This window comes from Nanorana parkeri, unplaced genomic scaffold (assembly GCF_000935625.1).
Source record: "Nanorana parkeri isolate BGI_ZX_2015 unplaced genomic scaffold, ASM93562v1 scaffold790, whole genome shotgun sequence".
Lineage (NCBI taxonomy): Eukaryota > Metazoa > Chordata > Amphibia > Anura > Dicroglossidae > Nanorana > Nanorana parkeri.
In genome coordinates, this window is record NW_017307058.1 from 123010 (window position 1) to 147377 (window position 24368).

Below are 24368 nucleotides of genomic sequence, written 5' to 3' on the forward strand. Positions count from 1 at the left end.
CGTCGGGTAAATAGACACCAAACGTATCAAGCCTTAAAATTCAGCGCACGCACGAGCAGAAGCGCGGAAAGGATGTTTTAAAACGCACACCCGCATCTAGGAAGCCATCGTCGCGGGGATCATTGGGCATTTTGCTTCATATGACGCTCAGATGTGAACATGGCCATAGTCAATGGGGTTATTTTGAGTATTTTTATTTCTTTTAGCAGAAAAAGCGCTTAGTATGAATGAGGGCTTAACCGCTGCTGGTGTCTGCGCGTCCGGGCAGTGCCAATTCACCCGATGGAGCAGCATTTCTTTTTTTCTTAATATGTCACAAGTTCTATGGGCATACCCTAGTGCAATGAAGTTGTAACCAGTGATGGGTTCGGGCGTGTTCGCAGCGCCACGTGCTGAGCCCGCCAGGAAGCTCACAGCGCCAATCACAGGTACTGAGACATTATCCCGGTCCGCAGCTGCAGAGATCGGGAAATGTCTCCATGCCTGTGATTGGCGCTGTCAGCTTCCTGGCGGGCTCGGCACGTGGAGCTGCGAACACACCCGAGCCCATCACTAGTTGTAAGGGGTGTTGCCTGGAGCGGATACCAGGTGACACCCCGCCAGGACATCATCGTGCACGCATGTGCACAATGACGTCATTGCGCATGTGCGGTCATGTTGGTGATACTTGTCAGCGGCCATCTTGGTGATGGACGCCAGCAGAGAGAGGAGGGGACGTTCACCCAGCGGGATAAGGTATGCAGCCGGGTCCCCTCCTCTCTCCTGCAACTATCGGGCTTTCGGTCCATGGCCGAGTGCCCGAGTTTTCAGAGAGGGTGACACCAAAATGACTGTCAGTGATTTTAGTGTCACCCTTCCAATGGTGTCACCCAGATGCGGGCCGCATCCCCCTTATGACGTCACTGCGCTTGCCAATTGCCGCGTCATTTATAGTCCAATGCTATTGTTGTACGGTTTTATGTAGCTAATAAAGTTTGAAATATTTAGAAGATGTTTAATAATAAAGCACGGCGGCCATTTAAATAGCATTTTTATTTGAGGTGCAAATGACATTGAACAACATACGTGACGGTGTGCGATCTAACGTTCTGTAGAGGAGTTCCTGCAAGCAGCTGCTTCCTGGCAGTGTAAGGGTTAAGTGGGCGGTGCCAGTGTGCTGCAGTGTCACTGGTTGGGGTGTGAGCTGCATGCAAGGACGGAAGAGGTTACACTCTGCTGGGAACTGGGATAACAGGTAATGTCGGGTGCAGTGTATGTGTATTGGGGGGGTCACCTACTGGCTGTGTGTGTGTGATTGTACCATGTGACTTCCTGTACTGTATAGATCATAGCACTGGGAGCCTTACTCTTAGTACATAGCCGGTGTGTAGTGATCATGCCGGATGGGTCAGCACGTTGTATGTCTTATAGGGTCAGACTCCCCCCCCCACAGATGGCGATGATGTGTGCGGTTGTCACAACACGGAGCAGGGATCGTGACTTTGCACACCGCAGGCTTGTGGCATACCATGACTTCTATGAACGGTGACACCACTGTCAGACCTTTGAGACGGTGACACAGGAAAGGTGATGAGTCACAGATCTCCAGTGATAGACACTTTCAGATTGAACGCACGGCGAGCCGCGTCTTCTCACATCGTGTGATCTCACTCTGAATGTGGGCAGCACAGATAACCAAGACTGACACTGCTGACAACGCTAGTTTTATGTCTGTCAAGTTCATCCGATGGCTTCAGTGCTCCCTGAATCACAGACTCGGAACAAGTATTCAGACAACTCCGATTTCAGTCCAGGTCAGTGTCTTAGGAAGTACTGACAGCCGGGCACTGGTATTTGCAGACAGGGATCCGCTCGCTTCTTTATTTTCTCAGAACAGCTTCCTTCCTCAGGGCCCGTCCAGAGTACCTAAAGGCAGGGGTACGCCAGATGTGGTGAAACTACAAATCCCATCATGCCTCTGGGAGTCATGCCTGTGGATGTCAGAGTCTTGGGACTTGTAGTTCTACAATAATGTATCCAGATCAAACAAGCATACATTGCCCAGACACTTACAATCATCATGTTTCTGAACAGCTGCTTCCAAGTCTCTCAGCTCAGCTTCCCTGAACTTCCTGTCCAGTACAAGATCACAAGGGACAGCGCAGACTCCGGCAACTGTTCATCTACTAGCTTGGAGGAGAGGGGGCCAGGGGGGAGGGGAGTAGCTTGATTTGCTGTGTTTGTGGAGACACACATGGCTTACTGGCACACACAAGGGAGACTGCACAGCACTCTGCATGAGAAAGGAGTCACTCTAAGACAGGAAGTCAGGACCAGTGCTCAGGGGACCAGCTGATTCTGCAGGAAGCTGAAACTTTTATACATCAAGAAGTCGCATCCACTGTAAGGATTTAATCGGCATTTGAAATAGATTCAAATCATTTTGACTTTAATATCACTTTCCCGGGTCCTTAGAACACTGGAGCCTGGGGAAGAAGAGGCTGCAGGGACCGGTCCAGCAGCCAGGCAGGGCCGAAGATCGGGTGAGTATATTTTCGTTATTTTCCTCCCTAGACCAAAACAAGCACTTAACCCTTGCAGTACCGGGGTAGCCTCACTGCAAGGGTTAATTTTTTTAAGCTTCCTGGAGTTCCGCTTTATACTTATGAAATCAGTGCGCCTCTGTGTGTGAAGAGCCTTTGACGGGATCTGTGACTGGAGAAACTACAACTCCCATCAGCCACCGCGACAGAGGGACTTGTGTTTCTGAATGGAATACAAGAGCAGTGACATCACCACGCTTGTAATCCATTCGTTGTTCATCTGGTCCATGTTACTGAATGTCTGTACCCAGGTAGGACATGGACAGGAGGGAGAATCTGCACGAGGCAGAGCATGGCACCCGACCTCCACTCATCACAGTGGCACATGAATGCACATTGTTTTCTTTTAGGAAGACGCTTTTATTATTTGTCTTCTTAAAGGCGAACTTTCCCTTTAAGAACGTGTCACCCTTTGCATTCCTGTCACTGGCGGTATCTCCCCGGCCACAGGATTACTGGGATTAGAGAACACTCACTGCTACTACAGCATCACTCCCTCGCTTGGCCAACCCGTTTGGTGATAGTGCTGCTCATCTGCTGGAGTAAAAGATTCTGCAGCCTATCGTGTGGTGAGGGGGAGGCGTCATACCATCAGGTGAGCCATCCGTGGACTGTGACCTGACCCCGGGGTCTATCTATCCAACATTAGATTGGGCATGTTTTCATTGGTGCACAATGTTATTATTTTATATTTAGGTTGTCTTTCACAAGGTGAATGTGACATTCCCTAATAGCGCAGAGACATTCGATCCTAGGAGAAAATTGCCTACAACAATAGCCTAAGAGCATTCTACCGGAAGAAAGAATAGCCTAAGAGCATTCTACCGGAAGAAAGAATAGCCTAAGAGCATTCTATCGGAAGAAAGAATAGCCTAAGAGCATTCTACCAGAAGAAAGAATAGCCTAAGAGCATTCTACAAGAAGAAAGAATAGCCTAAGAGCATTCTACCGGAAGAAAGAATAGCCTAAGCGCATTCTACAAGAAGAAGGAATAGCCTAAGAGCATTCTACCAGAAGAAAGAATAGCCTAAGAGCATTCTACCAGAAGAAAGAATAGCCTAAGAGCATTCTACAAGAAGAAAGAATAGCCTAAGAGCATTCTACCGGAAGAAAGAATAGCCTAAGAGCACCAGAACGCACTGCAGGCACAATGTGCCTTGAGATCCCATGCGGGCGAACGCATTGCGGCCGCAAGGCGTGGCTACGGTGCCATACACTCCAGCCATGCCCCCTACAGCCCGGCAAAAAAATGAGCCGGCCGCAATGCGGGCAGTGCACTCCGGTCCGGATTCTGACTGGAACGCACTGCCTATGGTGTGAACGAACCCCAAGAGCATTCTACCAGAAGAAAGAATAGCCTAAGAGCATTCGATGCTAAGAGGAAATAGCCTAAAACCATAGCCCAAGGACATTCAACCAGAAAATAGCCTAAAACCATTCCACCAGAAGAGAAAATAGCCTAGAACAATAGCCTAAGAACATAACAGCAAATGTAACATTCCCTAATACCCCAAAATCATTCAGTCCTAAAACAATAGCTTAAGAACATTTGACCAGCAGACATGCAAACTTCCAGAAAACCAATATTTACAGAGCATTTTTGGAGAGTAGCTGAATGAGTGCATTGAGTTCCTAATCCTGTCCAATTACTGTTTACTCCAAGTTGCCTTGACCTGTAATGTATGTAGGAGCCTCTCAGGGATTATGGGGGCCCTCATCTAATGTCTATGGGCACTTCTAGCCTTTAGGTTAACCTGTGACCAGGCTATGGACATTTAAGTATTTACATGTTCTTAACAGGCAGTAATTGAGCTTTAAAACAATCCCTCATTGACCTCTGTAGCTGCATGCACTGTGGAGCAATTCATCATCCAATTTCACAAGAAGCAGCTATATCCAATAAGCCCTGTGCCTGCTCTCCTTTCTTCATGTGCGCCTGCTCTGTCTATACATGGGAGCCCATTTACACCTACACTATGCTTTGCGGTAAAATGTGCGGCCAAGCACGGCTCTATGTATGTTTTCATTGTAACTGGCACCCAGTGCGCTGCAGTGTATAGGCAAAAAAGGAACATGTCCATTCATTCATCCATTTAGGTGCGCTGGTAACACATTCGTAATAAAGGCACTACCTTAGTGCAGCACGCTGGCAGTGAACCGTGAAATCGTAAATGGGACCTTTATTATTAGAAGACTGGCAGGCTACCAAGTGTGAGGGGAGCAGCAAGAGCTGAGCTGCTGAAATCAAAGTGAAAGTGCACCTGCTGTAAAACCTTGAGGATGAATTACTCCTCAGCGCCTGCAGCTCCAGGGGTCAGTGAAGGCTTGATTTAAAGCTGATCCATAATCTACAATATAATTGAAAACCTTTTAATTCCCCTCTGTGTACCATTAGCCAAGTAATATATGCAATGCATTTTTATTTACACTAACATGGCGTCTACGACAATTTTATCCAAAGTCGACTCTGATATTCCAAAAGATAAAAACATTGGTGTGAGATAGACAGGCAGCAGACAAAACTGAATGTGACTGTGTTGACTAGGGATGCACCGATAGCATTTTTTTGGTATCGAGTACGAGTACCGATTTAAAAAAAATAATTTTTGGTACTTACCTATACCGTAAATCCCATTAAGGAAGCCAGGCGGCGTGTAATGACTCGCCACCCAGCTTCCTGATTCGCCGGGAAGCCGCCCCCCATGCTTCTCATCACTTGATGACGAGAAAGCATGGAGCCGGCTTTTTTTTGCCAATCAGGAAGCCGGGTGCCGTGTAATGACGCAGCACCCTGCTTCCTGATTGGCCGAGAAGCCGGCTCCATGCTCCCTCGTTGACGAGGGAGCATAAAGCCGGCGTCCAGGCCAATCAGGAAGACAGGCAGCGTGTAATGACTCGCGGTCCAGCTTCCTGATAACGAAAGCTCGGGTATCAGAGCATTTGGGCGAGTTCGAGTAGTCGCCCAAATACTCGGCACAAATACTGATACTAGTATCGGTATCGGTGCATCCCTCGTGTTGACACAAAACATAATAACAGGGCTAATGAAATTCAGAAGAGCTGACTGTCTATGGAGCAAAGTAGCTAATGGTCTGGATGTGTCTATTCACTAGGATTTGATAAGCCAGTCATGGAGATCAGAATGGAAAACCACAGACAGTACTCGGCTGAGCAGTCTCAGGGGATATATTGAAAATCTGAAATGCATTGCTGAGAACGATTGTTACTGTTTCCCTGACCCATTGGGGAATATCTTCCTTCACTGCTTGTCACTGTTACTCCTGTACAAGCAATGAGGGCATTGCAGGTATAGGAAAGCTGTCTGTTCCAGTGTAGACATGTGAGAGTCCTTTCATTCCCAATCAAAATTTGGACAAACACACCGAAATTTCCGAATCCCAATGCATCCAAATGTGTCCGAATGCGAATTTCCACACAGCAAATCAAGGTACTCCCTTCCCCCTGGCCCCCTCTCCTCCTTCCTCCAAGCTAGTAGATGATCAGTTGCTGGAGTCTGCTCTGTCCCTTGTGATCTTGTTCTGGACAGGAAGTTCAGGGAAGCTGAGCTGAGAGACTTGGAAGCAGCTGTTTGGAAAAATGTAAAGCAATGCTTTGCTGGACACTGTATAGTTAGTTGTGTGATCTGGATTCATTATTGAAAAAAAGTTTTAGTGTTTAATATTACTTTAATGGAATACATGTTAATGTGCCATGCAACACACATTGATACGTATGCATGAGTAGAATGCACAGGTGTAGATGGGCCCTAATTGTACTTTATATACATCTACAATAAATACCTACATTGGTCTTTATATTATTGGCTGCAATTCTTTTCCAAAAATTATCAGCATGGCTGGGAGAGAAAGGGGCCTTCTCAATCAATGGGGCTATATTGCTTTGTACAGGATTGTCAGTCTAACACTGGGAACATTTGTACAGAAGGGAATTGCATGGGCATAACAAATTAGTGTATTGCTGCCTCTTCATTGTCCAATCAGAAGGCCTGGACAGGTGATACGACAGCCATGTTACAGAAGCAGAACACCAGCAGCTGTTTTTTTTCCTATAGTCATCTAGAAGATGGTTGGTTACCATTATAATGATTTCAGAGAGAAAAGGTAAATGAACATGTGGGGGATGCTTTCAGCTAATAGAGGTAGGACATATACCTACACTATATATCCAAAAGTATTGGGACCCCTCCCTTTACACGCACATGAACTTTAATGTCGTCCCAGTCTTAGTCCGTAGTGTTCAATATTGAGTTGGCCCACCCTTTGCTGCTATAACAGCTTCAACTCTTCTGGGAAGGCGTCCACAAGGTTTAGGAGTGTGTCTATGGGAATGTTTGACCATTCTTCCAGAAGCACATTTGTGAGGTCAGGTACTGATGTTGGACAAGAAGGCCGGGCTCGCAGTCTCCACTCTAATTCATCCCAAAGGTGTTCCCTAATCCCTAAAAAAACAACCCCACACCATAACCCCCCCACCAAACTTTACACTTGGCACAATGCAGTCAGGCAAGTACCGTTCTCCTGGCAACCGCCAAACACAGACACGTCCATCGGATTGCCAGACAGAGAAGCGTCACTTCAGAGAACACGTCTCCACTTCTGTAGAGTCCAGTGGCGGCGTGCTTTACACCACTGCACCCGACGCTTTGCATTGTACTTGGTGATGTAAGGCTTGAATGCAGCTGCTCGGCCCCGGAAACCCATGGGATTGCATGCGGTACATAACATATTTAAACATATCAAATAAAACACATCGACACCTTGTTTGTCTTAAAACATTTTGGCCGTGGCACTTTTATTGGTTTTAATAATTTAGCTTTCATTAACCCCTTCATGACTGAGGCCCTTTTTTCCATTTTTGCACCCATGTTATATTCCACATTTTAGGCCTGAAAATGACGTAAAACCCCCCAACATTATATATTTTCTGAATGCCAAGACCCTATAGAAATGGAAAATTCTTCCATTTTTCCGCCAAAACCATTTATTAATTTTTTAAAGGGGCCACGTCCTTAAAACGGCAATCTGCAAAATAGAATAGGAGCGTGTGGAGAGAAAAAGGGGGGGGGGGACCGCTGCAATCCCATGTAAGTGGGCACAAATAAATTGTCACCCACTTTTTCCATTCCATGAAGCTCTCTACGCACTGTGCTTGTACCAATCTGAAGGCTACGCGAAGTTTGGAGGTCTGTAGCTATTGACTCCGCACACAGTTGGCAACCTATGTGCACTTCAGCATGCGCTGACCCCGCTCTGTCATTTTACATGACCTACCACTTCATGGCTGAGTTGCTGTTGTTCCCAGTTGCTTCCACTTTGTTATAATACCACTAACAGTTGACCGTGATATATTTAGTAGCAAGGAAATTTCACGGATGGACTTATTGCACAGGTAGCAACCTATCACGGCACCACACTTGAATTCACTGAGCTCCTGAGAGCGACTCATTCTTTCACAAATGTTTGTAGAAGCGTCTGCATGCCGAGGTGCGTGATTTTATACACCTGTGGCCATGGAAGTGAATGCAATGATTTGAAGGGGTGTCCCAATACTTTTGTGGCGCATATAACTGGAACAATGAGATTTAGATTTTTGCCAGCAGTTTACATGGACGGCAGCATCCACCGCCCAATGAAAAACATTCTGCGGTGAATGGCTTTTCAGAGGGCAGTGGGGCAGTGGCTGCCCAGTGTTCACGAGGTGATCGTGGCGCATTCTGAATGCAGTTTTGTTTAATTTAAATCCCAATGGGGATTTTCTATTGCAATATTCGGTCCAAGTCATTGCAGTGATTGCATTTGACATGTGGTACGGCCTTCCAAATGCGACATGCTGTATATTTTTTTGCCGTAGCGCAAATCATATCGTGCCCGCGATAACTGTTCATCCACAGTGCTGACATTGCAGCAGGTGACTAGTTTTACCGCACCCTGTGCACAAGGTTTAAGTCTATTAAAAGAAGAAGTATGGGTAGGTAATACCCTTGCAGAGGAGCTACCCCAGTACTGCAAGGGTTAAGTGCTCGTTTTGTCTAGGGGGCTCCAAATAAAAAAAGAAACTGTATTACTCACTTAATCCTCGATCCCGCAACGCTCAGTGCTTACCTCTTCCCCCTCCTTTCTGGCTATGAAATGTCCCTTGGCATCCTCGCGTCTAATGCAAGTCAATGAACCTGCATAAGACATGATGACGTCAGCGGTCCCTAGACCGCCGGTGTTCTGTTGAAAACGCCAACTCCTCGAAATGAGCTGACTTCCGGTTTGGTTAGAAGTAAGAGGTTTGGCCGAGAAGGCTCTACTGCACGTGCGCCACCCGCAGCGTTTCCCTTTACACATACTACACAGCAATTAAAGGGGTTCTAAACCCTCCGGGTTTTTTTGCTTATATCTACTGCTAGCATGCAGTAGATATAGGCAAGAAGTGTAAAAAAAAACGTTTAAAATCATTTTAAACTTACCTCGTTATCGCCGCTCGCTCCCGCGCCGAGAATCAGGAACTGCTCGTACGGCCGCAAAGGATCTTGGGGCGGGCGCATGCGCAGTTCCGATTCTCGGCCGGGAGACGAGCAGAGACGCAAGGTAAGTCTATGGACGCGTGCACCCGCCTGCAGACACTGCTGGATCGGAGAGACAGAGCAGTCAGCGCTGGATCGGAGGGACGTCACACCGCTGGAGGGACAGATGAAAACATGGGGAAAGAAGAGGAAGATCGGAAAAAGAGACATCATTTAAGGTAAGTGCTAACATTTACATGGGGGGAGGGGAAAAAAATGTTGCCTTTAATGTCACTTTAAGTATTAAAATGAACTAGGCTCAGACTAATCCAGCACGTTATTTATCTGAGTTGCCCCACTCAATATGGCCGTCGCTTGCATGCAGTAGAGCCTTCTCGGCCAAACCTCTTACTACTAACTAAACTTGAAGTCAGGTTGGAGATCTCGACAAGTTGGAACTTTCGATAGAACACTAGAGCTCGGGAATCAGAGGCTGCGGGCAGCAGTCTAGCAGCACTTAGGGAGTCGGCGGGACTGAGGATCAGGTGATTAAATCTTTTTTTTGAGCCCCATTGGCAAAACGAGCACTTAACCCTTTCAGCACAGGGGTAGCCCCCTTGCAGTGGTAAATTTTAGTTTTCCCAGAGTTCTACTTTAAATTGACTAAGCTCCTCTTGATATGGATGTGCTCATCTTGAGGCTTTTTTTACATGTGTCTTCTAGAACGTTATCTCCTTTCTGAACACACGCATCATTTTACATCACTTATTGGACATCATTAATGTGGCGCATGCGGTAATGATTGAAGTGCTCTAACCATTTTCTTAAATAGCAGTAATTAAAGGAAGTGAATTAAGCAGTAGTTGACCTAGTTGTTCTTGTGTGGCAGAGGCAAGGGCTACATGGGCAATGTACTCTCTTGCTGCTGAGAGATTTAACCACTTGTTGATGAGCATCACATTACCAGCCCAAGAGATTTGAATGTGTTACAGGCAGCAAACTAGGTTACTGCCAACAACTTGTATATCATTCAGCAGCAAGAGATTAAAGTGCAACTGAAGCCAACACTTTTCTAGCTTTAGATATAGTGGAGAGGGTTTAAAAAATCTGTCAGGTTTGTATTGCTGTCTGTGTCCCCATTGGTGACCATTACCACTGAAAGTGAAAGAAAATCCCACATTTTTGGTTTATCATCAGAACAGGAATAGATACAGAACAGGAATCTTCCAATTAGGACACTAGTTCTGGTGACCCTGATGACCACCTCAGCGATACAGGGCACAGGAGCATTTGCCTTACATAACAGCCGCAGTACTCAGTGGCTGGGAAGCTGCGAGGGAGTGTGGCTGTGGCTTCCCATCCAGTGGCGTCACAAGCGGTGGTGCGGCCTGCACCCGGGTGACACCAAAATTACATTTTGGTGTCACCCCCTCTTAAAGGTCGGGCACTCGGTCATGGACCGAGAGCCCGACAGTGTCAGGAGAGAGAAGGGGACCCAGCGGCATACCTCATCCTGCCGGGTGAACGTCCCCTCCTCTCTCTGCCGGCGTCCATAAGCAAGATGGCTGCTGGCAGGCGTCAATTAGATGACCGCATGTGAGCGATGGCGTCACTGTAGGGTGTCACCCAACCTCCGCTCCGGTGGAGAACCGGCCTCCAGACGCCCCTGTTCCCATCCAATAAGAAAGTTGCACGGGTGGTCACATGACCACCTGCCAGGCTCCCTGCTTCATTACTGCATCCCTGCTGGAAGAGGTAGGGGACAGTTGAAGAGATGGGAATCCGGGATGCCTTAGGTCTGTGTATGTATGTATGTAATGTACGGTGTGTGTGTATATATATATATATATATATATGCATGCACGTGTGTTTGTACTTTTCTGTGCACACCCTAATGCAGTAAGCTACGTATGCCTATGTATGTTGCATTCCAGTTCTAGTAGCTAGCAAGCCAAAGCTAAAGACAGCCATGTAATTAGCATTTTCAGAACAAGGTCATAAATGGTAGACTATACGTTTCTCTCAATGCAAGTGTACTACAGCACAACACAATATATGTGTACGGAGCCAATGAGCTCCATTCACATTATCTTTCACAGAAATACACTCCATGCGTCTCAATTTTTTGCATGTATAAGGGGTCCTAATTATTGATCGATTTACTAAATTTTGGTCAACTTGTAAATTTGCATGAGAGGTCGACTTTTACGCATGTTGTGTTAGGTGAGTGGAAAGAAAAAGTAAAATGAGTGTTTGTATGTTATACATTCAAGGTTAAACAAATACAAAACAACTACAATATGTTGTTTGGACCCCAAACCAATGTTCTGTGGCTCCAAAGTTGGGCCAACTGGATTATTAATTCTTATTGGGTCTTCCCTTGATAGACAATATACACTTTGTGTGTAAGTTATATAAGATTTGTAGTAAGCAGCAATTGGTGGCTGTGGTTTGGTGGATGTGGTCTTACTCGGTAAATGAAGATGTGAGATGAGTAGGCTGAGGCTGATTCCAGGTACTATACTGACATTACTTCCTCATATGATGGTTCTCAGCTCACGTTCACTCATGCTCCCAGGAGACATCCAGCAGGCCTGAAAGGACTTCATAATCTGGAGTTTCTAGTTCATAATTATTTTCTGTCAGCAAACAATGCCTTTCTCATTTCCCTTGGAGACTAAGCTTCTTTTACTCTAATGAAGTATAGCAGGCTGCATGTCAAGAACATATTTTCTCAAGTCCCGGTTGCTTGGTCTTTGTTATGTAACCCTTAGCTATTTCTTCATTTTACACAAAGGGTTGTGAAACATAATTTGCTGATCAATACAAGGCTGAAGGAAGTCGTGGCTTTTGTGGAACTGCAGATTTAAGAAGTCTATTAGAGGACAACAACTGAAAAGCCACAGGTTGACTTTGTTTATCATGCACAGATCAAAATTTAGTGAGATCAGGCCATGATGGCATGAAGAATTTATGTATGTTTGAATGTGTAGCGCCCCCCTTACTTGGTCAGCGATACTCCAGTGCAGGATAACACTACTGTTGGCTCCTAAGGGGCGATCTACAGTGAAATGAACTAACGGGTCTCCAGGGATCCCAACCTAAAAAAAAATATTTCAGGAAAGTGCCCTTCTCATTTCAGGGAGGTGCATTCTGCCCCCCTCGGTCCGCAGGGGGGGAGTTGGGGGGGGAGAGAACACTCCACTGAAATGATGGCATATAGCATGAGAAGCAATAGCTTCTTTGCTAACTGCTGTTTTTTTTTTTAGTATTCTGACAGCTGCTGCCATCAGAATAATTAAAAAAAAACAGCATAGGAATGCATAGCTAGATTGCTATTGGCTAGTTCAACTTGCAATATCCAATAGCGAGCTGGCTATTGCACCCGCCCTGTGCTGCTGTCAGTCACTAGAAAGGGACCTGATGAAGAACTTCAGGTCCCCCTCTGCTGATTGACAGCAGCAGTGGGCGGGTGCAATAGCTAGTCTGCTATTGGCTATTGCAAAGTGAACTAGCCAATAGTAATCTAGCTATGCATTCCTATGCTGTTTTGTTTTTGTTTGTTTTTTCTGTGACTGACGGGGCCCCGATGTCAGAAAAAAAAACAGATCGCAGGGAAAGGTTTACTCTGTTAGATATAGCAGAGTAAACCTTTCCGGAAGAAAATGTTTCTCTCCCGGGGGGCCGGAGCCGCTATCTAATAGCGAGAGACTCCCGGCGCGTCCGGGAGAGTTGGGATGTCTGGGTCTCCCTGTGTTTTAACTATCTACTAAATTGTTGCATTTATTTGAAGCACTTCTTTAACAAAGTATAAGGTAAAATGAGGGGAAGTTCCCAATGTCCAGGTGGTCCCTCAAGGTCGTAACGTCAAAGATTGCTTGTTTATTCAATCAAATATATATCCAGATGCTGAGCCTGTATGGATGCGTGGTGCACCAAGACAAGGTACAAAAACCACCAAGACAAGGTACAAAAACCAAACTACTAATGAACTTCCACAACAATGTAGTATTGATAAAAGTGTCTATGTATATTGGGATCACTTTTTGTGAGTGAATGTTTTAGTCCACTTAAAGCTGGTTCTAGTAAATCAAAATTTGGCGGTCTGTTGCTGAATTTGCCAAAATTTGATCCACGGATGGCCATGCCAGCAACCCGGTTTGACAGTCAACTTTTGCAGAAGAAAAGGTGGAAAACAGCCAGCTGCGCGGTTTGGGGATTCTGACAGCTGTCGGAATACAATAACAGGCAGGGAGATTCCTCTATCCACGCTCTTTAGCATGTAGAGGGAAATGGAGAGAAATCCGAACCTGTATGCCCAGCTGAGTTGTGGTAGCGGTGAGTCCTTTACCTTGTTGTGATGGCAGGGGTCCTTTTTTCCCAGAAAGTTTTTAGGTTTGGCTTGTACCCAACATCACTAAGCTCGCTGATTGCTTTCTACCTACATAAAACCATCAGTATCTGAAGCAGAAGCCAAAATATACAAATCAATTTAAAAATAGAAATATATTCACAATGTGTCATTGTACACGTTTGTAGAACAAGCAGAGCAGTTTGTGTGTGTATATAAGGAAGTTCTGCTGTAATCATATTACCTTCAGGGCTCTGGATTCAGCAAAGTCTGGGAATGCCCAGCACGATTTACAGGAAAAGGCACGCCTTTTCCAGCAAGCACATGAATCCTGATTTGTGTTTCTAAGCTGAGAAATTTTAATCATTCCACGGTTGTTGTACCGATCTGACCACGTTGGGGACTGTTTGCTGTAATGCAAAAATTGCTGCCAGGCCTTTTCTAATCTACCTTAGCAAAAGATTGAGAAGCATTTGACTGGTTGCTACAGGTAACGCAGACATTTTTATTTTGCTGTATTTCGATGAAGAAAGCCACTGAATGCAAGTGCTGCATATGTCACCTAAGATTCCATAGTGACAGTTTATATTTCATGTGAATGTAGTTTACGTATCTACTGGGAGGAAGGGGGGAGGCTACTGTATTATGACAGTTGTGGGTGGGCCAATGTCAGAATACCCTAATAGTGACTGCAGTGGACCGGGGAGGTCCCCAGAGGGCCACACATGGGTTGAACTTTGGCCTAGTCAGCAGCTTGAAATGTGACTAGCATATGGCCAGCTTAAAGCAGAACCCTGGGGAAAAATTTTCTCAACCCAGGCAGTGGGGCTACTCCTCGTTTCCAGCGGTGTCTGTCCAACGTGCACGTGCCCGGCTGCATCCGTTCAGTTTAATTTTCTCTTTCCTCCCCTCTACTGCGCATGCGCCTGCTTCCTCCTTTACAGCGTTCGGGAGCCAGGAGTTCTTCAGCCTGGAAGAGGTAGCACCCAAGCCAGCTTGCTCTTAGACCGGCCCCTTCTACCTCGCTACACCTACACTTCAGCAGTCTAAGGTCCCATAAGTCATCACGTCCTATACACTGTGTATAGGATGTGAGGACATCAAGAGCCATACCATCGCTGCAGCGTAGGAAGAGACAGGAAGGGACTGGCCAGAGATGTATAAAACATAAAATTGGCTTGACAGAATGACAAGTTCTGAAGTCCAGCTTTACATGACTCTGGCACTAGATTACATTTTTGCAAAAAAAAAAGCCTGCTGTAATCAAAGGTACCTTTCCTGCCAACTGCGCCACCAATCTTTGCTCTGTTAGGCTGCATTTGCATTAGTGTGAATGTGCATCTTGAGGTTCCTGCCGCAGGAACCTACGAATTCCCGCGGTGGGAATCCAAAATATGTTGTTTAGAAGTGGCGGCCATCACCCATTCAAGTTGATTGGATGACAGCTGTTGCATCTATAAATGGTACTCCATATTACATGCGGTTAGGAATAAATCACTGTGTTTGGACGCATTGATTGTGCGTTTAGGGACATTTATCTATTCCTAATCGCATGTAATCATATCATACACAATTACATGCAGAGTACCGCATATAGATGCGGCCGCCGTCACCCAATCAATAACTAAAACGACAGAGACAACTTCTAGATGGCATTTTTGGGATTGCTGCTGCAGCAATTCCTAGGTTCCTGCCACGTGAATCCCAAAATGCAAAATTCAGACCTAGTGTAAATGAACCCTGAAAAAGCTGCCACTGCAGATGTTGCAGACCCCCATTTAAAACCAGTGTTAAAAACTTCCTGAATCAGATGGCATGGGATTCTATAAACAGGTACAGATAATTGAGTGGACTTTCTGACTTACTGTTCTTTGTGTCTTTCAGGCCTCAGAGATGACTTCTGTTCCCAGTGAATGGATTGGGAGTGTTTACCTCTTCATGTCGTCTGATTCTACGTCTCTGCGTGCTCAGTATGACACCAGTAAATCCTTGATATACAAGGCACTCCGGAATGCCTTGTCAGGTAGAACAACTTAAACAGAATTACATTTAGCTTGCTACTGCACTGTGTATCATCTTTTTAAATACTTGTTTTCATCTTTTTTTTTATTGACTGGTGTGGTCTACACACATGCATGCACGGACTCCCGCAACTGCTTCACGTCACCTCTCAGGAAAGGTTTCCTAATGATGACAATAGTCAAGCATGCACTGAGCACGGCATTGCCACTTGAAGTCTCCTTTGGCAGAGTGTGTGACAGGGTGACAGTATAGGAGTCAAATTAGGAGACAGGGACATGGCATTGTCACCCTTTAGAGCGGACCCCCCTCCCAAGCTAACAAACTAAGGTGCATGCACCTCTGCATGGTCAACTATAAACATCCTTAAGTGATTAGTCCAATTACTGCTTTATTTGAGTGTTTATTAGTCATTGCTCCCTGCAGGGATTCTCGCATCCACCCTCTGTTCATCCAGCGCTCATTAGAGGGGGCGGGCACAGCTGGATCTGGCTCTAAATAGGCGTGGCCAGCTGTCACTCAGGCAGCTGGGTGAATCCCAACAATGTTGTTGGGATCTATGCTGACTTTGGATTAGTAAATGTACTCCTGTGAGCCAAAGGAGAAGTAAAATTAAAAAAGGCTATGGCATTAATTTTCTTTTTAAAATCATTCTACTACCTGATCATCAGAGGCATTGGTGACATAGCAAGGGCCTCACAGGTGCCCCCTGGGAAAGCAACATCAGCAGTGCCTTGCAGGGAGATCTCTTTTGCAATTTGTTCGATCTCGCGATATTTTGCATAAAAAAAAATTCAAACATGATGTGACTGGTGTATTGGCAGCCTGTACACAATAATACACTGCATCTGCATACAGAATAATAAACCATGCATGAGATTAGGTGAAGACATTATCGGCGGAGAGCAAGGAAGAAGAAGCCAGTGGCCAATGCTGCTTTTTTTTAATGGCGGGGCAGGTTTGCAACAGAGCAGTGAGACTCTGAGGAGACAAGAAAAACAGGGGGAAGTAACTATAATCAACTTAGCTGGTTTTCCTACATACATTTGTTTAGTGTAGCCAGTTTATTAACGGGGGTTCACGGAAAGTGCCTGGACAAGGACCTTTAAAACACGATCACCCAGCCTTTTTTAAATTCAATCTGCAGATTTAGAAAGATTTACAGGGTAATTCACAAAAGGGTGGCGGGTTTGGACAAGGCAGGAGAGGTGAACAATCTAGGCCAACATTGCTGATTTGGAAATATTCTCCAATTCAGCTCACTTTCCAGTTCAGTTATGTTATCCTAGATTGTTCACTTCTCCTGCCCTCTCCAAACCCGTCACCCTTTTGTGACTAACCCTATGAAAATTATTTTTAAAGGACACAGACTGCATGAGCAAAAGCTAACATATACCAATATATCTTCTGCTGCCCACCCATTAGCATTAGCCGCCCTTCTTCTAGTGCCCACAATAGCTGATGTCTACTCCAGTAGTATAATGCAGAATAACTTTTATTGAACATCTTCACTGGGGAAAGAGGTTATAGGGATTCTACGCTTCCAGTGTGTAACAGATATAGACTCCTGACTCCCCAGACCTTGTTGGCATCTCAGTGTGGATCCACTTGGGAGGCAGCGGATAGCAACTGAACTAGCAGATGAGCAGGATGAATATAGATTCTCAACAGAAAAGACAACGGCCATGCTCCTGAAGTCCTTAGATTCCAGGAAACTACAAAAGCCATTATTGGTCCTGGTTCTCTTCTTCCGACAGCAACACTGACCTCCTCCATGTTGCAGGCCTCAGGGAAACATTTCACTCACACCAGCCTATGCCCATCCCCAGGCCTGGGGGGCAGTCTGAACAGCACCCAGCCCTAATCCATGTCTGGTCCCGGCTAGTCTCAGCACATTGCAAATCCCTCCAGTATATGTACCCTATCCCAGTATGCACCACTGGTTGAGAGAACCCCAGTGATTGGCTGTTGTACTGTACATACACTACAGTGTCTCTCATTCGCTGTCCGACAATATGACAGAGTCACACTCCGCCCACGGGGCTACAGGCAATGCCAGACACCTAGAATTAACCAGATAACTGCCACTATAATCCAGCCAGGCTGACTACAGCCCTGGCTATCACTAAATGTCTAGTAGCCACATCACAGAAGGTGATGGTGGCTACACAATAAAACTGCAGAGGTTATTCAATCCCTAAACATTCAGTATTTTGCAATTCTACTTGGGCTTTTATCAATTTATAGAAAATCTGACACCAATAACCACTTAGTGAGTAATGACGAGGCTATGTGGTATTGTGTGATATACTAAAAAAAGTACAAAATTAAAAAAAGTTTAAAAAAAAATCTGATTAAATATTATCCAATTTTGGACACAGTGACTGACTAATCTGAAAATTTATTATTTGGGTAGCTGTTAAGAATTGTTTTTCTTTTGTTGTTAGCGTTCTCCAGAAATTCCATCAACTCTCTCGAGATCCTGAAGGTTCTTCAAGGTGACCCACATCTGATTCTCCACCTCAAGTTCAATGGAAAAGACAACTGTCTAGAGTTCCTTCGAGATTACCGGGAGAGGAGAGTTCACCATCATGTACAAGAGCAGCTGAGACGTTGCTTGAGCTTGGATTCTCTACAAGTCTTCCTGGAGCTCAAAGTTGACAACAAGAAACTTGACCTGATCCTCGATGAGGAGGAAAAATGTCTGAATCATATTTACTCATTAAAGGTAATTCAGAGAAACAAAAGTCCTCAATACATCTGTTGCTTTAACACCATAATCTTTTTTTTAAATATTATTTTGAATACAGTAGGGGAGAGTTGTGTCAGTTCTACTTTCTGTCTATATTCCTGCTGTAGACATTCATCTATTCTATTTGTCTTGGTGACCATTGTCAAAAATCCAAAATGAGCAGTTGTTACTTGAACAGTAATAGAGGGGAAATCTTCGAATGGGGACACTTGTTGGGTTGACAATTGTCCAAGAGAGAATTTCCATAACTTTGGAGAGATTTCCTCTCACTTCCTGAAGTTTCCCTAGGATACGAAGAAAGGAGAAATCTCCCCAAAGGGCTTCAGGTGGAAAAAAAATATGACTAGGGTTTTAACCAGTCCCTACTCTATCCAAAACTAAAATGAAAAAAGTTTTGGATTAGCAATATTTTAACTACTGATGATACTTAAAGTAGTTGTAAAACATAAACTCACCAAACAAGCCGCTGGCAGTGAAGTGATTTCTGTGCTGGCTTCAATAATGAAAAGTTTAAAAATTGCTACTTAAATACCCTTTTTTTAAATAGTTTTTCAGTCATGGTCACATGACTGCAATTCCTCAGCAGGTCATTATCCTGGGTGGCGGGTGGGCATGTTGAATTGGGCAGCCAGGCAGCTCTTTTGTCACTACTGGAGGTGACGTAGGGGCTGCTGGGACGAGGATTTCCAAGGTAGCAGAGCACCAAGCTTGGAGGTGGGGAGAAGCTGTGCAGGAGGTTTGCACTGTTGGAGCTTTTGCTCAATTAAGGACGTGAGGGCTGCATTGAATTATCCAAGCTGCAGGGGGATTATGCATAGATAATAAATGCAGAGGGCCAACAACGCTAATAGGAACTGTAATTCCTATAGGGAAATACAACTTTGTTGGCCCTCAAGTGGTGTATGAAATGGACGATCTGGCACCATGAAAAAGTAAATTTTATGTATACATAAAGATCTATAAAAAAGGAAAAATTAGGTGAACACTGATTAAGGCTGTTTTTATATTTTGCATGGAATTCCAAATTACATTTAATCTGTGATTTACCCATGCTGAGCAAAGCAACAGATTTGCTTTAAAGCCCCCCTTACCAGGCAGAACATGTTTACCTCTCCCATCATGTCCTCCCACCGTTGCTCCATTGAGCTGTTGGGAGCGAGTAAAGTCAGCCCTATATAAAGTATAACTGGTTTGCCAGTGGGAGCCTACAAGGGGCTGACTGTCTTCCCACCACCTATAAAAGTATTGGGCTGTTCACCAAGTGCTAGTGGTATCACATTAAATCAGTCACATGTTTCTTCATACCTGGAAGTAGGCTCTTCACTCCTTCCTGCCCCTGCTCCATTATGCTGCTGAGCGAGGAAAGACCGCCATGTGTAAAGTTGGGTGTTCACAGCACTCTCCTCCCCTGTACTGCTCAGCCTCCTCTGACTGTTCAGGATGGATAGCGGTGTGGGGGCAGAGACAGCGGCGGGCTGTCACAGGAGCCAGAGGTGTCGGTGAGGGAGAGGAGTCAGCTGTCAAAATAGACCAAGCTCTCCTCCCCACACCTCCGGCTCAGCTGTGACAGCAAGTCAGGATGGAGAGCGGTACAAGCAGTCAGCGATCAGCTGACAAGCTGACTGCTTGTAAATTATTGGACATAGTATGAGTTACTATGTACCAGTTATGAAAAAATAGGAAGTGATCTACATTACTTCCTGTTCATTCATAACTTTGATATTTTACCGAAGCCCCCACAGTAAAGTTAAAAAATAAAAATATTTAATAAAAATAAATAAATAAAAATGAAACAAAATTTATTTAAAAAATTAAAAAGGCCAGAAAAAAAATTATTTTTGGTTTCGGCCTGACATTTTTTATTTTCGGTTTAAAAATGTTCATTTCAGTGCACCTCTACTTCTGACCAAAACAATGTCACATCTGATCTCTATGTAACATAATAGAATTGTGAAGCCCAAAGTTAAAGTGTGCCTTCGAGAGATTGTTTCCCCCTGTCAGTGATGCATTGTGACACACACAGGAGAAAATAATCTGTTTGCCCACATTTTATATGTAACATGAGATGAGATCAAGTTGGGTTTACATGAACAGAAATTAGCACAAGATTTACATTTTCACACGTTTGCGTGTTCAAAGATTTTTTTCCAAGCTAGCTGGGCTCAATATTGCTCATGTGATAGTCAACTGTATAGGCTTCTGTAGGCTGCCCATATCAATACAGTGATCGTTCTACTGCAGCCCATTGAGGTCTGTGCATGGACTAACACAAGGGCAGTACTGTGTCCAGCTGGTTTAAGAGTTGTTAATAAATCCAGAGAGACACAAGGGTCTGCTACCCAATATGGTTGGCAGGGCGAGGGAAAAAGAGTCATTTAAGTTCTTCACATTATATCTCTACAATGTAGATATCGTTTTTTGAGACTTGTTCACATAGATGGATCTGCCGGCAAACTTTACTCATTTTACATTTGATATTCCTGTTATGTCTAATTTAAATCTTTGTGTTCTGCAAAAAAGGGACCAAATAATGTTTTTTACAATTAATTAATCTTCTCCTTTCCTCATTTTAGTAGAGGGTTTTCCTAAAAGTGAATACCCACCTTCTGCTTGCACCACATTTGCTTATTCCAAAGAGTTATAACACACACATATGTTTATAGTGACATCAAAATGGCATGTGTTCATCTTTTAGCCAAGTTACGTCAAGGATGAAGACCTTGTTGAGCTGGAAACAAACTTCATAAATTTATCTCTGGGATCTAGCCACTCAACTCAGAACAGCATCTCTCCTACCTCTCCTGTAGAGAACTCAACTCAGGTCTCTCCACCCCTCTCCCTCTGCTCATCCTCATCAGAACCAAGCACATTCCCTTTTCAAGGACGCGACTATGGTAAGTAGAGATGGCAGCATGTAAAATGCTCACTGAGCAATACAATTTTATTTTAAGTGTGCTTTTTATTTTTATCTAACAACAATTTCCCCGATTTTCACATATCTAAATATTACAATGTGTGCAATCCTTAATTATTCACACTTTAGCAACTGCAAGCTTTTGTTTCCTATTAATCTGATTTTATTTTTCTCATGATATAGTTTAGGGATGTTCAGATACCAAGTACGGTACTCGGTATAGGTACAAGTACAGATACTTTTCCAGCTCCAAGACTAGACTAGAGAAAAACTCAAAAGTTAGGAGGCAGCTGTCATTTGTAAGCAGCACACGGAGCTCCTGGGATTTGTACATCCCCATTTGAATGCATTTTTTTTTTTTTATAAATATATATTAGGGATGCACCGATAACATTTTTCCTAGTACCGGTACTTATACTTGTCGAAGGCCTCACAAATACAAGTACTGAACGTTTTTGTTTATTGTCATGAGAACGTTTTTCTAAAACAATACAGACTAATGATTTCAGGACAGCGGTGGAGCGCCAAAGCCAGGTCCCAGCTGCAACCTCTGCAACCCTGGTAGTTCTCATGGAAATGCCAAGTATCGGCACTGGTATCTGAACATCCCTAATATAGTTTCATCACTCCTTGCAGCACTCAGGGTCCCTGGTTCGAATCCCAGTCAGGATACTATATCCAAGGAGTTTGCATGTTCTTCCTGTCCTTGTGTGGGTTTCTGCCGGTTACACCGGTTTCCTCCCACACTCCAAAGACATGCTGGAAAGTTAAATGGCTCCTGTCTAAATTGGCCCTTGTATGTATGCATGTGAGATAGGGACCTTAGATTGTAAGCTCCTTGAGGCCAAGGACTGATGTGAACATGCACTATGTAAAGCGCTGTGCAAAATTGTCGGCGCTATATAAATACCAATAATAAATAAATAAATCACCGTTGAGAATGCCTCAATTTTATGTTGGACACCTCAGAAATTCACAGTTAAAGTGACCCACGCCATTCCTCATGGTAACCCATCTAATAGTAGCTGAGCACAGGGGCTATTGTAAGCTCTTTATTGCTCTAAGCCCTCTAGAAATCTCTAGATAGTAAAATGCAACTTTCCCTTAAGAAATCTGATATGAATGAAGTCTGCCCAAATACAACGGCATCCTCTTTCCTAATTGGCTAGAATAAATATTCCTATTTGTTTACAGCCCTTAAACCATTTCATGGCTTTGTTGACTTGTTGTGTGTTTTATATGTATGTAATTTCTTCTCAGAAGACTTGATAACCTTGTATTATACTACATGTAACGTGGCTTCTAGCCATTCTCTGCTTAGGTTAAAGTGAAACTGAGCGACCGTGGGTCAACAGGAATAGTTACCATAATGTGGAAGTATGTGCGGCATACTTGCATATTGTGGCAATCTTACCCACCTCCAGCAAGTTAAAGAACTCACTTACCCTTGCAGTGGGGCACTACAAGGGTTAAGTGCTCAATTTGTCTTGGGGACACTATTAGAGTGGTTTTACTCTCCTGATCCTTCCTCCGGAGAGGAAGCCTCTTCTCCCCTTCACTTTGGCGGTCTAAAAATCGCTGATGTCATCACATCTAATGCAGACCCATTAAACTGCATTAGACGTGAGGACACCAAAGAACATTCCAACATAAGGAGCAGAGGGGAGAGAGGGGAGCACTGACAGCTGCGGGACTGAGGATCAGGTATGTAAATCTGCTTTATTTGAGTCCCCAAGACAAAATAAGCACTTACCACTGCAGTGGGGCTACCCCTAAACTGCAAGTGTTAAGTTTTTTTCTTTGCCCTGAGTTCTTCTTCAAGGTAAGCTATCCCCATGGCTGATCCATCACCATCACTGATATGTTCTCCACTACTTCTTCCAGACCCTGTTTCTTTTCTCTTCAGCTACTGGGAGGCCAGTGGTGAGGTAACGCCTGCGCATGCATGCTGGAGTTGCATTGTCCAACAACTTTTCTGAATTCTCAGCATCTTACAGATGCACCAAGGGGCGGGAATATATAAACAATTGCTAGCAAACAGGTTGTTTTTCGCCTGAAGAGACATACAAAGTCTCATGGCAAAAACCTTACCTACTAGCATTTTTTGCTATGTAATTCAGAAACATACCACATAAAAGCTCTCTAATGAACAATATAATATAGTATTGGGAGAAAAGGAACTCCAGGACTGCAGAAGCACCTGCACTTCTTGCTCCAAGAATCCAGCTCCCTTAACAGGTTTCCACTCATGCATAGTGAGAACAGTGCTGTGTACAAATTGGGCATATTAAAACTGATTCTGAGCCTGGAATGCCAGATAGTAGGACCCAGAGTGGCCTTTGGGTCCATAGAGTTCGTTATCTTAGGACATTTTTGTGATTTCCTTTGAATGCTTTTCTGATTGTCCCATAACTTATGTTTGCAGCTGACAAACCACTGACTTCAGAACACCAACAGCGGTTTGCCAATTTGGTCGGCAGGTCTTGGAAGAAGGTGGGGCGGTCATTGAAGAAAAACTGCCGGGCTCTGGAAGACCCTGTAATAGACAACATAGCATACGAACATGATAAGGAAGGTCTTTATGAACAGGCCTATCAGTTATTGCGACGTTTTATGGATGGTGAGGGTAAGAAGGCTACACTGAAAAGACTGGTGGATGCACTCGTGGAATGCGAACTGAATGTAATAGCTGAAAAACTGCTGTCTATGGAAGACATATGATTGGACTAAGTGTCTCTAGAAGGACCCTACACGGTTTACTTTACAGTTTTCTCAGATGTTTAGAAGGTGATCTGGAGACCAACCCTCCTTTTTATGTTGTACTACACCATTGTGTAGTGTCATGTGACTCACTCTTCATAAGTACATCATGGACTTTCATTGGAGCGAACAAAGGAGCCAAATTTGCCATATAATTACAGCTCGTTATATCTTTTGCGTCATTGCATTATTAGATTTTTCTTCATATTAGGTATGTGGGCAAAATCATTTTTATATGTTCAAATTTGTATTCTTTTATGAAAGCAGCAGTTGCTTACCTAATCTGTATATACTCAGGATATAGTCGCCTCCCAGTTGTGCATGGCATGCATCTAATGTCATGTACAAGACAGACCCTTCAATATAGGAAACATATTCCCTATGTACGATCTGTGTAACTGACATTCAGGATTATTTTTAAAATGCCTTTAAATAAACAACAAGCACACTTCTTAAATCATGAAAAGATATAGAATTAT

General features: G+C 44.3%; 1 protein-coding gene across 1 annotated transcript; it reads left to right on the forward strand.

Annotated features, from left to right (window-relative positions):
- The first annotated feature begins 1151 nt into the window (after window positions 1–1151).
- On the forward strand, window positions 1152–23970 carry TRADD (TNFRSF1A associated via death domain). Its single transcript, XM_018564864.1, has 5 exons — window positions 1152–1234; window positions 15329–15467; window positions 17911–18191; window positions 20911–21109; window positions 23555–23970. The coding sequence occupies exons 2-5, from the start codon at window positions 15338–15340 to the stop codon at window positions 23848–23850; spliced, it is 906 nt and encodes a 301-aa protein (XP_018420366.1). The 5' UTR covers window positions 1152–1234; window positions 15329–15337; the 3' UTR covers window positions 23851–23970.
- Window positions 23971–24368: the final 398 nt, after the last annotated feature.

Excerpts from the sequence above, each read along its gene's own strand:
- TRADD (XM_018564864.1), top strand. The coding sequence starts at position 15,338 with ATGACTTCTGTTCCCAGTGAATGGATTGGGAGTGTTTACCTCTTCATG. Across the intron at positions 15,468-17,910 it reads ACTCCGGAATGCCTTGTCAG|CGTTCTCCAGAAATTCCATC; the intron begins GTAGAACAACTT and ends TTTTGTTGTTAG. Across the intron at positions 21,110-23,554 it reads TTTTCAAGGACGCGACTATG|CTGACAAACCACTGACTTCA; the intron begins GTAAGTAGAGAT and ends TTATGTTTGCAG.